The sequence below is a fragment of the Sciurus carolinensis genome, chromosome 15 (assembly GCF_902686445.1).
Source record: "Sciurus carolinensis chromosome 15, mSciCar1.2, whole genome shotgun sequence".
In the NCBI taxonomy this organism is placed as follows: Eukaryota; Metazoa; Chordata; class Mammalia; order Rodentia; family Sciuridae; genus Sciurus; species Sciurus carolinensis.
The window spans coordinates 57,315,151-57,331,388 of NC_062227.1; the positions used below are offsets into that span (position 1 = coordinate 57,315,151).

General features: G+C 46.6%; 1 protein-coding gene across 4 annotated transcripts in view; it reads right to left on the bottom strand.

Moving 5' to 3' along the window:
* Window positions 1-16,238, bottom strand: part of Myo5b (myosin VB) — a 323,115-nt gene that overhangs the window by 127,430 nt on the left and 179,447 nt on the right. For all 4 annotated transcript variants that reach the window (XM_047526328.1, XM_047526329.1, XM_047526330.1 and 1 more), the window contains exons 7-9: window positions 15,195-15,276; window positions 9,016-9,123; window positions 5,326-5,435 (exon numbers count right to left, since the gene is read on the bottom strand). In XM_047526328.1, coding sequence (XP_047382284.1) covers window positions 5,326-5,435; window positions 9,016-9,123; window positions 15,195-15,276 — 300 coding nt within the window. The remainder of the gene's footprint in view (window positions 1-5,325; window positions 5,436-9,015; window positions 9,124-15,194; window positions 15,277-16,238) is intronic.

A 16,238-nucleotide genomic window follows, 5' to 3' on the forward strand; every position in this document is an offset into this window, starting at 1 on the left:
GGAAGACAGGAGGAAGAGGGAGGTGAAAGACCAGCCCCCTTAGCCACATTCTCTCTCCTGCCCAGAAGGGAAACCAGTCAGATCCCAGCCCTCCCAGTACTCTGGAGCCCCATCTCCTCCCCAGACACTGCACACCCACTAAGCAGAGCCAGAGCAGCGTTGCTCAAACTAATCATCACACCTGCTCAAAATCAAATTACCATGACTTAAACTCTCTCCTGTCCCCTCCTCCACTGCCAAAGTGCTGCTGAGTAACCAGGAAGAGGGAACTGCCCGAGTGAAAGGCGCAGGATGGGCATTCACAGTGCAGGAACGGATAATCCAGCCAGAGTCGGGAGCCAGCAGGTACACACTGAGCAGTTTACATCTGCAGGGGGGTTTATGTGCAGTGCAACCCACAGCCTGGAAGGGAAGCAGCTTTCTTCTTCAGAATCCTCCACTTAACAGTGCCACAAACCAGTTGCATGTTCAAAATGAACCTTGGACTCCGAAGGCTGGAGGGACTTTTGAAGCCCGTTGGCCATCTGCCCCCCTTGGGGTTCAGGTGCCTCTGTAAAGTGGTGAGGATGGCAGAACAGCGACCACCTTCTGGGTGAGTGGAATACAGAGAACCATCTGGCAAGTTTACACCTCTGTCCTCATCACATGAGATGCCTGTGAGCGTGTTCTGTCACGCTGGAGCCAAAAAACTGGCTGAATCCCAGTGGACAACGTCCCTCCTGGTATTTACACCCCACCACCCCTGGAGCCTTCACCTCAGTAATACTAATTTACACGCTACTCGACTCTGCTTACGCTCTCAAACCGTTTACTGCAGGGCAAAGTTAATGTGAGAAGTTAGATCACATGGTAAAAACGTGGAAGATGTGGATCTAATATCACTTGAAACACTTTTACTGATAAAAATCACAAGAGTTTGGAGCCAGAAAGAAAGTAGTAATTCTTCCATTTTAAGACTCTTTCCCTTACAGATAAGAAGCTGATCCCTAGAAAGGATCCTGTGGCCCAGAGCTCCTCCCACCCAGGACACCTACTAGGTATCCAGCTGCCTCCAACAGCCTCCGTGGAGTATCCTCCAGCAGTCACCAATCATATCCTGTGGCCTCTAGGCCACTGGATAACTCAAGTCCCCACAGGGTCCTATCTTACCTCACAAAAATATGCAATTCTCTTGGATAATCCCCACTGCCCAGAGAGCCCCACAGAAAGCCTGTCCTCTTGACAAGTTCCTCTCTGCTTGGAAAAGCTACAAACCCAGCCTCGAGCCTGCTGGAGAGTTCATTAACTCTCAGACTGGAAGGGAATTCTTTAGAATGCCACATGCCCTCCTGAATGGCCCTAAATTGCTCATGGGACTCATTTTCTGATGCAGCTGCCCTATAAAATTTAAATGAGGGCTTGTTCAATGAAAATTAACATGGATAACTATCATTTTCCCCTTAACACACTTCCTCAGGCCATTTTTTCCTCTACAGATATCTATAGCCCATTTACTCAAAACAAATATAAAATACAATGTCAGTAGAAAGGACCTCTCCAAATCATTATGACCCATGTTTATCCCAAGTGTGGTCTCTGAAACAATTGCAAGGAGCATTAGATGGCTTTACCGTATCAGGTTGAAGACAGTTGAACTAGTTTACTAATGTACCCTAATGTACCCTGTAAGCACCAAGGGTTATTTCAAGGAGCATTTCCAGAGCTTATTTACCAAAGAACCCTTATGTTCTCAGGAACCTTTCAAACTGCCATCCTGATCCAACCTTCTTGCTCAGGAAAGGAAATCGAGGCTCAGTGGAATTCCCTGACACCTGGCCACAGCACCAGCTTGGTGTGGGCTGGCTGGTGTGGACAGTCTTACATGCACTCTGCAGGGGGGTGCCCTGTCACTTCCCTGGGCAGCAGCCTTTTACTCTGCCAATATAAAGCCAAATGGAGGAGAGTTTAGTGCCTGGGGACTGCTTGGCAGGCAACAAGTTCAGCAGTGGCAAATGTCCAATTTGTTCATCTGACCTATTTCCAAGAAATTCTTAATTGCTAGGCACAGCACCACAGATGGATTCCCTGACATTTAAATGGCCTGCCAGCAACAAACTCAAGGACCCAAGGCCTGCTCCCAGGTACCCTCCCCTCTCCTGATGCTGCAAGCTCTAAGTGCAGCAGTAGAGGAGAGCCACAGTTTAGGAACTCTGATGTCCAGCCAGGGACAGGTGTCTAGCACTGCAGTGGGCTGCCCCCTCTCACTCGATTCTGACTGCTGATTAAAGGTGCTAACTGAAACTGGTCTAACATCATGCAATTACATTTAGACATAATTAAGTGATGCTAAATCCATTAAAAACAGTCAGTATTATAGGTAACAGATTAGTTTTATGGGCCCATAGTGCCAAATTCAAAGAACAAATTGCCTCTGGTGTCCAAGTAATTGGATGTTGTTGCATCTCCAAGGTAACTCTAGTGATCATGGAACACATTGTCATGTTTTAATTAAAAAAAAAAAAAAAAACTACCAAGCAGAAGGCACACTGCTTATGGGTAGTTACCCTTTCCAACAGGAAGCCCACCCCATAGACCCTAGGAATAAGCCATGATCTGGGTGAGGGGCTACAAACACTTAACGTGAGTTTCTTAAGCTTATACTCAGAACCCCACTTCACTCAGTACCAAGAGGGGACACTGACAAGCCCAGGGTGATCCCAGCTCAAAGGATAAGACTGGCAAAGGGGGAAGAAGAGGGTGGGACCCTGTCCCAGCTGTGCCATTAACTGATCCTGGCCTTCCACAAAGGTTTTGTCTCTGCGTCTTACATTTCCCTTTCCCATATGGCCAGAGGGATGCTTCAGAGATCCACTCTGGGTCTAACATCAAGAATGGTGACAGTCATGACCCCACCTACATCTGGGAGCCGAGCCCTTCCACACCTCCTGCTCACACTGGGGTAGGCGGAATCGTCTACACTGCACACAAACCACCAGATGCAGAGAGGTGAGGCAGCTTCCCCGAGTCCTCCCCTACTCCCTCTACCTTCTAAGAGAAGGGTTGCTATCCATTCTAGGCTCCACACTTCGCTCACCTCCCACTTCACCACCTGCATCCTCCATCCACTCTTCCCCAGGTGTGCCCTGATGTTCCTGCGTTGGCACAGGCCTCCCACGAACACTCCATATGCCAATGTATGAGGTACAGTAGAGACCATAACAGATGTGGTCATAGAGTTTAGTGGGGGAACAGGCCTTGATCAATCACTAAGACATACTTTCCTTATCCCCTGAAGGTCCTTGGAGGCCAGGTGTGAAGGACCAGCTGTAAGATCAGAGACATTTAAGGCTGGCCTTTCTAAGATGGCACTACCCAGGCCCCACACCCTGCTGCAGGTGCTCAGGAACTCCTGGCCTGGTTCTCCTGCCTCAGCCCACCTCATGCATAGTTCCTCCATTTCTATCACCCCTGAGTCCTAAAGAACACAATCGTCCATCCAGTTGTCTAGCTCTTGAATGCCTACTGAGTACCGGACACTGTGCTTGTAATAGATATTGAACAAGAACAGTCTCTGCCTGCAGAGGTTAGGGAAGGGGTGGGGCAGCAAATCAAAGACTCACATAATAAATGCAAAATAGCTATGCTAAGTGCCAGGGAGGTAACATGGTGCCGAGAAACCCAGACAGGTGGCTGAGGAATAGCTCAATGATAAAGCACATGCTCAGCATGCTTAAGACTCTGCATTTGATCCCTAGAACTGCTCCTCCCACCAAGAGAGTCTATTACGGGGGATGAGTCTGTCAAGTCATTCAGTGGGCTGAAGACTAAGGGAATCTTTGTCACCTTTCTTGCATCTTCCCTGCTCAAACCAGGAGTTTGTCAATGCAAAGGTTCCTAATCTTACCTGTCCCTAATACTGCAGAGAGCATGGCTGCCTTAACGATTTGTGGCACATCTGCTGAGGAGAGGTGTGTGTAGGGGAGACCCTCTATGCCTTTCTCGTTAGGAGAAAGACTTCAGGGGTAGTAATTCAATGACACTATGGACTCAGTTTAGGGAGGGTTTGACCTGTACTAGATGTACACCCAGCCAGGCCAAAGATCCTTGGTACTCCTCAATCTCTCTCCCACCATCACTGTGTCAGCCCTGGTGCACCCCCACGCACATAAATGCCAGGGCTCAGAAACTGCTCCAGCTCACCTAATACTGCCAGCTCCAACATCCCTTCCTTTTCCACAGGCCCAGTGGGAGCTTCAGAGTCTGTCGTGAAGATGGCAAAGGGCCCAGGGACCCTCTCAAACCCAACCTCTTTCTCGTTTAGGCCAAGTGTGGGATGGAAGAAAACAGGTAATGAGTTCAGCCTGATCCCAGACTGAACTCAGGTCACCTCCTCCCTATAGGCAGGGCCAGACTGATCTTCTGATAACACTAAGCCCCACACCTACAGGAAGAGCTTAGTGAGTGTGCACTCGGTGGAAAAAGCAGCAGCTGGAGAATGGTAGCAACTGGTCCACATTTGGGTCCTGCAGTGCTGCCTTTTATCTTTTCCCAGCATCTGGTTATTTAAATTCCACATTCATGGAAACAAGAACCACATTCAGTACCTCTGTAGGACCTAATTATAAATGGGCACAGAATAGGTAGAAATAGGTGTAGATTCACTTACTCGAGGTCAGAAGACCAGTTTTCACCTAGGCCCTCATCACTGAATTCCAGACGGGACAGTTGGTGCCAGTACCACTGCACCAAGAGTGGGAGCTGTTCCACCACCCGTGCAGACAACTCTTCTACCAGTTGTCAGTCACTACATTGGGCACCAGGGCAAGAACCTTATTGTGAGCCTTCGTGGAATGTCACAGATCACAGGACTTCCACACAGATGTCTCAATAGTTGGCTTCATACTGGCATAACCTTGGCAAGTGCGGTCCCCTGTACTGTCTTCCCAGTTAGACTAAGTTCTTTTGAGGCAGTCACCAACTACGGGGCCCAATACTCTCATCTCCTTGCTGTAGCAACCTCAGTCTGGAGCCCCAAAAGTACTCCATAAATTGATAACAAGCTGTGGAATCCCATGTACCTCAGAGGTGGCAAATCAACCCATCAAAAAGAATTTATTGGAGAGCCACTAAATTCCTTGCCCTCGCTGACAGACATTTGATGGCAACTGATTTGAAATGGATTTGTTCTTTAAAAAAAAAAAAATTATCAGCGAGTAAACAGAACTCATTCCTTTTAAGAATAAATAACCTAGGGTTGCCCTCTAAGTGCAGAAACACATTTCAGTCATATCGAACTGTAAGAATAAATTGTGTCCATTTTATCTCTGGTGCTGGGGTGCGACTTACTGATATGCTACAGGAATCACCATCACGCTCAGCCTGAATCTCCACACTTCCAAGGTGCAGGATAGAAGCAATTATCTTAAAAATGCTTATCTGATGGGACTCTCTCACTCCTGCAAGAAAAAAAAAGTGAATGAATGACACTCAATATCCATGCTATGATACAAAGGACATTTTACCCTTTTTAAGGACTTTAAAAAAAGTAAGGTTTGATTTTTCCTTCCTGGGCCAATGACTCCTAAAATGATCCAGGCTGTGCACCAAGTAATTACCACTCACAGTAACAGCACAGAGGGCAAAGGGGCTGTTGGACTACAAGGAAAATATTCTCAACTTTGATTGTTCCAAGCAGACCAGATGGGTCACGCCACCATCTTTACTTCTCCAAGAGCACAGGAGAGGCAGCAATCACACAGACTCATTTTGGACTTCATTTCAACCAAGCACCTTATGGATGATTTTTATGAGTTTAATAAGGGTGGTCATTTATCTGCAGTCATTTCTTCCTCAACATAATATCCTGCAAACATCTGTGACACATCCACAGTGCCAACAGGGAAAGAAGAGGAGCAACAGTCCCTGAGGTGGCTGTTCCAGGTGCTGCCTGGCCAGCTGGCTCATGGCCAGTCCCAGATGGGGGTGGCTGTTCTCCATGCTACATGTGCTTTTACAGTGACACACATACGCGCCTAGCCCAGAACTACTGGGGCAGCAAAGATGACTGTCAAATTTGTTATTTACCCAAGTGAATTATCGAAGGCATAGATAATCTCTTAAAATGTATACTTAGCTTGAAGCTATTAGTTTATCTTCTTAAATTACAAAATGTTTCATGCTTATAAGGCTACAGAATATAATGAATATGTGTAAACCTACCACTGGGTTTAGGAAGTAATACAGTCGTTTCCCCACAAGCCTCCCCAGATGCAGCTACTTATCTTTAGGCAATACTTAAGCTAAAAAGAGAAGCCAGTAATACCTATATAAACAGGAGACACAGACATGTCATGCTACAATTAAATTATTTCCCTGGATAATATGCAAAGTGGACAACCCAAACATGAACTAAGCTAAGTAAACAGACAAAGTCTCTTCTTAGTATGGGGTTCTCTGAATAAGCAGAATCTCACTGTAGGAAACAAGTCGAAAATGAAAAAAACCTATGGAATAAGAAGGGAGTCAGCATCCTGTGGCTCATGGTCTGTTTTCTATAAAGTTTTATTAGAACACAGCCATGCCCACTCATTTTATCTGTGGTAGTTTCCATGTTACCTCAGCAAAGACAAGGAGGTCTAACAAAAACCAGCTGGCCCACAAAGCCCAAAATATTTACTATATTGTCTTTTTTAAAAAAAAAGTGTGCCAACCTCTGGAATTGAAGATGTTGGGGGTAGGGAACACTTTTTTTTAGAATATTAATATTAAAATAACTTTACAAGCACTATCTGTTTTGAGATTAAAGTTTCCATCTCATAGCCTGGAGTGACTCACCCTTTCCTACCAGCTCTTGTCCACTGCTTGCACCAGCACTACAGAGGACCAACTGCCAGAAGCTTCCTTCTGCCAAACTGGAAGAATACATCCTACTTGGACTGGAAGTATAACTCAGTGGTACAGCACTTTCTTGGCACATGCAAGGCCCTGAGTTCTAAGTTCCATTGCCAGCGTACACACAGAAAATATATCGTGTTTAACATCAAGTGATCAAGTGTCCTCCAAACTCCCCAACCCTGGAGAATAAGTAGGAGGCACCCACCCGCGTACTCTCTCAGCTTCACACCCTCCCCGGCTTGCCTTGCTCTGCAACACTGGGGCCGCCCTCCTGTGCCTGCTGGTAGTGCCAGTCCTGCTCCACAGAGGGCACTGCAGTGATGCACGAGGCAAGGCAGCAGGGAGCCATCCCCCTCCTGTCTGGTCCTCCCTAGTTATGACTGTCACCTGGGTGCCCGGCAACCTCCCTGCTGAGTGCCCACTGTGCCCCACACAAGCCTCACCTGTGTGTCAGCAGTGCTCAGTAGTGCAAGGCCCACCACACTCCAGGGCAAGTGCTCCTTGCTCGTGGAGATCCGTGCTGGCCTCCACCCTCTGGCAAGCTTCGTCAACAAAATCTTAGATGTCATCTAAAGCTCAACCAAGGGTCGGGGACTCCTCTGCTCAATTCCCACACTGGATGCTTCTCCTTGCCCTAGCCACAACCAGCAGTTCCTCTGCACCTACTTCTGGACCCTTAAAAGTCCTCTTATCTGTTCATAGTCAGTCACCCACTGCTGGTCTATTTAACAACTGTCCATGTTAATTTCTCTGTTGGAATAAGCAGTGAGGTTTCTATCTCCTGACAGTTTATGGGTACAAAAGACAAGCCCTATCTATGGGCCAAGTTACACTCAAACGTGTTCAGCATTGGAATTTCAGCACTCAAGGCTCTGGTTTCCTACCTACATAGGGATGAGGGCATGTCCTGTTTGGCCACTGAATAAAACTTCCCTGACAACCACCACATAACACAACATAGGCTGCACTGAGTTAGTCACAGGGCTCAGAAGCAGAAAGCACTGTCAAGGAAGGCTCTGGGCAAGATACAGGGCCATGCCGAGTCACTTGTTGGTTTCGGGTTGAAATCTCAGGCTTTCCTTTTTGTAGATGCAGGCCTTAGGAATTGAGTGTGTCAATTTCCCAATTAAGAAAGGCTTACCTTCTACCTTGCTACTTGGGGACTTTTCTCTTCAAAGACTGGCAATAAAGAGTTGCAATCTCTTCTAGCTCTACTGTCCCCTTCTGCCCCTGAAGGACAGAACTTCTTGCCTTGAGAATTCCATAGCTAAGCTCTTCACGGAAACAAAACTGACACCACAGGTGGGACAGAGCTCTTCCAGGTGTTTATGGTCTACTTCAGGCTCACATTCTCTGACTGCTACAGAGATAACCTGGTCCCAGTGGAGGGTTCATCCTGCTAGAACACATGGCCTCTGAACCCAGACACTGCACAGAAAGACAAGGCTACATTGAGCTTCTCTGTTGGTATCAATGGCTCAGTGAGTGATGTGGGATATTTCATAGTGCCTACAGGAGACTCTTTATCCCTTTTTTCCCCCCCCTCCTTCTGGGAGGCAGGGGGGCTGACACAGGAGCAATCTACTACTGAGCTATACTCTACCCCATTTTATTTTTCGAGACAGGGTATCTGTATGTTGCCTAGGTTAACCTTGAACTTGTAATCCTACCAACTAGCTGGAATTATGGATATGCACCACTGCACTTGGCTCAAAACCTTTTCTTCCTTTAGTACTGGGGATTAAACCCAGGGGTGCCTTAGCACCGAGTATAACCCTGGTTTTTTTTATTTTTGAGATAGGGTCTTGTTAAGTTGCTCAGGGCCCCATCAAGCTGCTCAGGCTGGCCTCCAACTTGTAATCCTTCCACCTCAGGCTCCCCAGGTACTGCAGGCACACACCACTGTGCCCAACTCAAAATTTTTTTTGTTTTTGTTGTTTTAAAGGTAAGTCAACAAAGCTCCAAGTTTTAAGCCTCAGAGCCCAAGGGTTGGAATGGAGAAGGGTGAGATGCCATTCACCAAGGGCATGAGAGCTTTCTCCATGTTAGTTCGTGAAGGCTGGCAAGCCATTTGACACCATGGTGACACCCTTCCATGCCATCAGCCCTCCAGGTCCATTTCTCACATTGGAAACTCCTTACCAAGCAGTGTGAAGGCTTGCCGAGTCTTCTCAAAGTCCTCTGCATCATCGACACCCTCAATGGCTGTATCTCCTCCCTGGGATGTATAGAAAAAGTCCTCTGCACATGCTGTGGGGGGCAAGAAAGTCAAGTGACAAACACTGCAGAGATCGTCACCCCATGTCACCCACAGCTCATGACCCACAAGAGTTCTATTCCCTAAGTATGCAATTCCAGACCAAATTTTAGTCCCAGTCAGTTGTGAAACCCTTTAAAATATTCTTTATCTATAATGCCAAATCAGAAAATTGAGTAATAAACAAAAATTATATTACTCTGACAGAATGCACTACTGTACTTATATAAAACTGGTGTGGGAAAAACATGTTAATACCAAAGATAGATTATGGAAAGTTCAACTTAATAGGCTCCAGTCCAGGTTTATTAAGACAAACCTAAAACAAAATGTGCAGAATCACCTCCCAGATCACAGACTTCCATGACCTTAGACAATCTTTGCATGAACACCTCATTTGACATGAGGGGCGGGGGCTGTGACGTGCCTCAGGTGACTGGTTTTTTGTTCGCTTGGCAAGGTCAGAGCACCCCGAACTGTGCATGAACTTGAGCAAATGCAGACTGAGATTCTCAGGTGTTTCTCCTCATTTCCCAACTTAAGTGTCAGACCTCTGAGAAACTCTTGGCACAGCTGGTGGAGAGGGGCTTGTGTTGTTACAAGCCTCAGACAAGCTTAGCAGGGGGCAAAGAGGCAAGGAGCCTGGGGTCAGACCTGCACTACAGGTAGGATGGTGAAAGCAGCTTGAACGTGGGACCTGGCCTATGAAGTCACCATTTAGAGCAATGATGGCCCGTTATCAAGTTTACCCTCAAAAATCACTTTTGTCTTTCACCAAGCACCCTGTGTGGTACAACCCTGCCCTGTACTTTGTGTTCTGAATACGTAATGTTTGATTTTGACAGGATGCCCAATCTGTACATGGGCTGGTTTTCCTCCTCCCTGCAAACCCCAGTTAAATTCTTTTCCCTCGACCCAAGCATGCACGGTCCAATGCACATCAGCTGAACGTGCTTCGCTGCAGCTTCATGGCAGCTCCCAGTCCTCCGACACCTTGTCCTTCCGAGTTATCTCCCAAGAACTTCTGTACAATTTTCCTTTCTCCCTGCAAACTGCCATTGCCCTGGGTCTGACCTTCAGCATCTGTTGTCTGGGGACTGTTGCAGAAGACTAAACCCAACTCCTTGCTTCAGCTCATGTCCTTCCAAATTCACCTCCAAAATGCTGGTAATTTCAGTCACACTGCTTTCCTGCTTGAAGTCCCTTAAGAGGTCATTGGCAAAGGTTATCAGCCTAGAATCTTCTCTAGATCTTCTAGGACATGATTTCAGCCTACTGTTCCCAACTCTTGACTCTGGTTTCCTGTTCCTTATCAACTCTTCCCTGTCTATGCTGTCAGTGGTCCCTACCTTTCTTGTTTTACCCTATTTCATGTTCCTATAGAGCACCCTATGTTTTAAGCCATAATGAACTTTACATACTCCTCTGGACCATGAAGTAGACAATGCCAAGCCCAGCTAGAGAACTTGGCCCTCAACCCCAGTTTGACTATGCAACCTCAGCTGTAACCATCAGGCTACACTACCTACAGGGATGAACAGAATAACACTGGTATGCCACAAGAGACAGGTTCCTGGAAGAGTAACTGAACACACCAATGACTGAGGCCAAGGTGTGTGAACCAGTAGAGGAAGGATTACAGCTCCCTACTCACGGCTTCAGAAGAAATGAATTTTTATAAAGCATCTTTGCTGAAGACAGCGTAGTTCTCTTTCATAGCTAACTAGTCTGGAAGCTCTGGCACTGCACAGTTTCCCAGGCTTTTTAAAGCAATTCTTTCTTCCCTTTTATTTACTCAAGATATTTCATCTGATCATTACTACAGGGCCTACCTGAAGATCATTTTTACTCCCATTTTGCAGATAAGCAAACAAAAGAACATAGGGCTTTTGAGGGGCTGCACAGATTCTCCAGGGATTGTTCAGGCCTGGGAGCCCATGACTTGATCACCCTATTGTAGAAAGGATCACTTATTTTTGGCATTCCATGAATGTGCCATGAACACAACACAACTCATTGTTATGGCTTAGATATGAGGTAACCTTCAAGAGCTCATGTGGAAACACGAGAATGTTCAGAGCTGAAATGATTTGACTACAAGAGGCGCAACCTAATCAGTGGGTTCATCTACTGATCTATTAACTGGGAAGTAACCGTAGGCAGGTAGGGTGCAGCTGACGGTGGGTCACTGGGAGTATATTTTAGGGGTTTATATTTTTGTCATCAGTCAGTAGAGCTCTCTGCTTCCTGGTGGCCACATCCTTAGTTGCTTTCCTCCACAATGCCCTTCAGCCATGGTGTTCTGCCTCATCTTGGGCCCACAGTTATGGAGTTGACCGACCATGGACTGAATTGCTAAAAACCGAGCCACAATAAACTTATCATCCTCTCATCCCTCATCAAGTCTTTTGGTCACAGCAACAAAACCGCTAATTAAAGAGGTCATTATCAAGTATCAGCTTAACGGCTATCTGACTCCAGAGAAGGCCTAGAGACTTTCATTATGAAATACAAACTAGGGCTGGGATGTGGCTCAGCGGGTGAGTGCCCCTGATTTTAAGCCCTGGTATTCCCCTCCACCTCAAAATAAGAGCATGATCCAGAACCATCCTAACGAGAGCAGTCTTCCCAGCCTACCTGGCTTTCAGCTCTCCTTTAGAACCCTGAAAGGAGACCATCCCATCCCACAGCACCTTCCCCCATTCTCTAGTCTAAGAATCACCAAGAAGAAACATACACATCTATCAACTGGCTCAATAGGAAGACCTTGGACCAAGTGGCAAGCAGACCACAAAGTAGGCATGAATCAAGGATTTGAGCACCAGCCTTTCAAGGCCAAAGTCACCAGCTTGGCCTGTAAATGGGAGCCAAGACTTTGACCTGTGCGAGGCAGAGAGAACTGTTACTGAAACTGCATCACACACTCACAGAAGACATTATTCCCGAGTCATCTGAAGGATGTCTACAAGGGAAAATGGGTCCTTTACAGCTGTATGAAATTATCATTTATTCACTAATTATTCATTATCATTGGACTTCCAAAAAATCTGAGATCATTTTAAATGTAATACAGCAACAATGGGCTAGAGGAAGAAGGTGGATGACAGGAGATAAATCTCTGTCCTCCATTTTCAGACAAACGCACAAAATTCATGCTAGGCCACTGGCTCTTGCAGATGCTTCTGTACATCATGTTTTAGGTGAAGAAAAAGGAGAAGGCTGTGAGGCAGTCTAGGGAGTCTCTGGTAGTCCTTCATTTATTTGACTTTTCCAGCTATTGACCAGGATTATCAGCAAAACCAAATGCCAAGCTTCAGGGCTCACAGCCAATTCTTGCCTAAGACCAAAGACTGCCTCACACCAGAGCGCAAGAACTTATCAAAGACACTTCATTTCACTCCATGATGCAAGAGATTTGGCAGTTTTCAAACGTCCCAGTTGGGAGCCCAAAGAATCTGCAGGTTGCACAAGGAAAAGTCATTTTAAGCTCACTACAACTCATGTCAGAGATAAAAAAAAATTAGGATTTCTTTCCTATTCAAGTTTTATTTCAGATTGAGTGGTCCAAATACAGTCAAGTGGATCTTGCCAGTATTTGTTCATTCTCTATAAAACTGACCAGAGCAGGGGCAATCTCATCTCCTGCAGGCTGACCTTGAAAAGCTCTTCCAGGCTTTTGCCCCATTTTCAGAAAGAGAAGACAATGCTGGCGGCCACAGTGTGAGTGCCTACCCGGCCACTTGTTACCAAGCCAACATCAGAGCCAAAAGGTGCCAGGTCAGGGCAGTGCTCAAACAAGGACTACTCAGCACTACCCTGCTTGGCGGGCAATATGCACTGCTTTCCTCAGAGGTTATGATACCCCCGGGAGGATGAAACTTGTGACGAACAGGAGAAGACAAACCAATTCAGTGGATGTCACCCACAACTTCCTCCCTGGGTCCCAACTGAAACATGACTTCACAGGGAAGCCTGGCCTGCCTAACTATGCTTTCTGCAGCACAGCCCTTAACACCCTGTAGTGTAGTTGACAAGCCAAGTGAAGGTAGGACCCACAACTATTTTAATTTTATTCTAATTTGTTGTACATCACAGTAGAATGTATTTACACATTTTGATAGATCATACGTAAATGGAATGTCATCTCTCATTTTTCTGATTCCACAACTGTCTTTAGTACTACATCACAGTGTCTAATATGACCTGAGTTTCATGAATGAGTGAAATGAATGCTAAATTGCATGGTACATGCATCAAATGCTACATGAGTTTTTAAGAATGGAAGCAGAGTAAAAAGATCGATATTGGAGACATTAGATAGATTTTAGCTTTTGGGACCACAGCTGGGTCTGCTGCTAGATCCTTAGGATGGTTTGAATTAGGATCAGAGAACACAAAATTGCCTAAGTATTTTTCTCATAGCTGTGAAAGAGCAACCAACCTCTTCCTAGACACCCAGCTCTTCACATCTGATAGTGCTCACTTTCCCCACAAGCTCTCAAAACACAGACAGGCCAATGACACGATGCTGCTGAACCCCAGGCTCACCCTCACCCCACACATTGGCTCCAGGGACTCAGCTGCAGGAACAAGTCAATACCCCATAATACACAGCCCCACATGGAGGAGGGGGTAGAGGCTCCAGGTCCAAGGAAACAGCTATGTGGTACAAAATCAAGAATTCAAGCCTTCCCACCTATTATGGTTTGGATGTGAGCTGTCCCACCAAAGCTCACACGAGACAATGCAAAAAGGTTTAGAGGAGAAATGATTGGGTTATGAGTACCTTCACCCCATCAGTGAATTAATCCCCTGATAGGGATTAACTGAATGGTAACAGAAGTGCTAAGGTGTGGCTGCAGGAGATGGGCATTGGGGGCATGACTTTGGAGTATGTATTTTGTATCTGGCAAGTGTAGTCTCTGCTTTTGATCATCATGTGAGCTGCTTCCCTCTGCCACACACTTTCCACCACAATATTCAGCCTCACCTTGAGCTCTAAAAGAATGGAACCTGCTATCTCTGAACTGAGACCTCCAAAACCATGAGCCCCCAAAGAAACTTCCTCCTCTACAATTGTGCTGGTCATGCCTTTTTAGTCACAGTGGGGGAAAATCTGATTAAACCACCACTCCATTAGCTCCATGTCAGCTGCTGCAAATCAAATGAAACTTGCTAATACGTTCATCAGCAGAGGCCAAGGATGAGTCCACCCATCTATTGGTGACATCTGGGGACTCATTCATTGGCCCCGGTTGAGAGGTACTTTTGGTTGTGGCTCCGTTTCCCTCCCATGCTTCAATGTGGGTGTGACACAAGATTCCATGCCTGCTTAAATGGGATCAGACAGCCTGGTGGGACTCTCAGTCATCTAAGCCCACCCTCTCTTCCACTCTGTGGCAATGCCCATGCCTCCGCCTTATGAGTAGAGCCATTCCCTCTTTTTCTTCCCCTTCCCCTGAAGTACTGGGGATCAAACTCAAGGCCTCAAGTGTGCTAGGCAAGCTACCCCTGAGCTGTAACCCCAGCCCTTTTTATTTGAGACAGTGCCCAGGTTAGCATTAGACTTGGGATGCTCATGCCTTAGCGTTCCAGTAGCTGGGATCACAGGTGTGCCTACCGTACCTGGCTTATATCCATCCCTGCTTTTACCCTCACCCTTTCTTTTTGTCTCAATCCTAAAACATGTTGATCCTCAGCAAACAATATGCATTATCCAAATCTTTAGATCTTCATGGAAGGTACACATTTCTCACGATGCTGAAAATAGTAACACGTTTCAAAATAATGACAGGGAAAGTCTTCACGACATGCAAAACGTGCTTACACCCCTCCCTCTTATTCCTTCACATGCTTTCTGTTGCAGATACACTAGATAAGGTTAATTGTTGTAATGATTTTTGGCAGTGAGGTTCAGTGATGTCTAAGGGATGTGGCCACATTAGGGACAACAGACAGGAACCCATGTCAGAGGACTTAGCACAGCACCCAGTCCCCTGCAAAGCCTCCAGCTGTTCCAGTGGTTGCCACCCACCCTGAAGATGGCATGCACCTGCTGACTTACTTAGAGCAAGCTCTTTAAATTCTGGGAGACTGGCAGCAGCACAGAGCTGGTAGAAGATGTGGTAATTCCTCTCATCATCTGCCTGGAGGAGGAAAAGGGCAAGCAGTTTTAGGGCAGTGACTCCACCATCATCCCCTTATCTACTCTGAGCCCAGATGCTGCAGGTGGTAGGCACTGAGCCCACCACCTCCAATTCCCATTGTCAGATTTTCCATTTGCTATGAGGTCTCCTAAACTGAGTTTTGTCTCTTGATTTAGGCGAAAGCATGCACTTTCTTTTTCCTTCTGTATAAGACATCATCGTTATTCCACAAATGGAGGGTCAATTAGAAAATATGCATCCCTCTGTGCCGCTTGATTAATGCTCCATGGACTGATTTCCCTGCTGTAAGTACTTTCTCCTCTGGGATGCTTGGAGCTAAGTGAAAGCTGTGCTGGTCTACCCTGTCAGATTAAGCAATCACGGAAGGTCCACAGCTGAGAACGGGCTTCTAGTGGATACTTGCAGTCAGAAGGGCTTAAATTGGTCAAGTGACAGTGGTGGTGATAAAGACTCAGGAGGTGAGGCAAGGAAGAGGGAAACTGAGGAAAGGGTGCCAGGGAAAGGCTGCACAAGCACAGTGGACTGCACCAGCAGAGGCTAGTCCCTCTATTGCAGAAGTGAGGATGTGGGGCTGTGGAACCAACCAGGAGTTATCAAGGATAGCTGGGCATGAAGGGGAAGGGAGAGCTTGTTTGAATTCATTAGTGTTTACTACACATCAGCACAGAGCCATCTAAGACAAACAGCTGAAGGGTTTCTGAAGCCTTCCGATTCCTCCACTGAAGGCAGCCAAAACGTGAAGACCAGGAAATCACTTTGCCCAGGGGAACAGTGTGCCAGACTCAAACCTAGACATGCACTGTCACCTCCGTTCAGCGAGGAGGGCAAGAGGGAGCTGCAAGAGGGCTGTGTTTGGCATTGTGAGTTGCACTGTGCCCTGCCAGGCAAGGGTGGTCATCAAAAGGCACAGCCCAGTTGGAGGAAGTACAAGGTAATCTGAG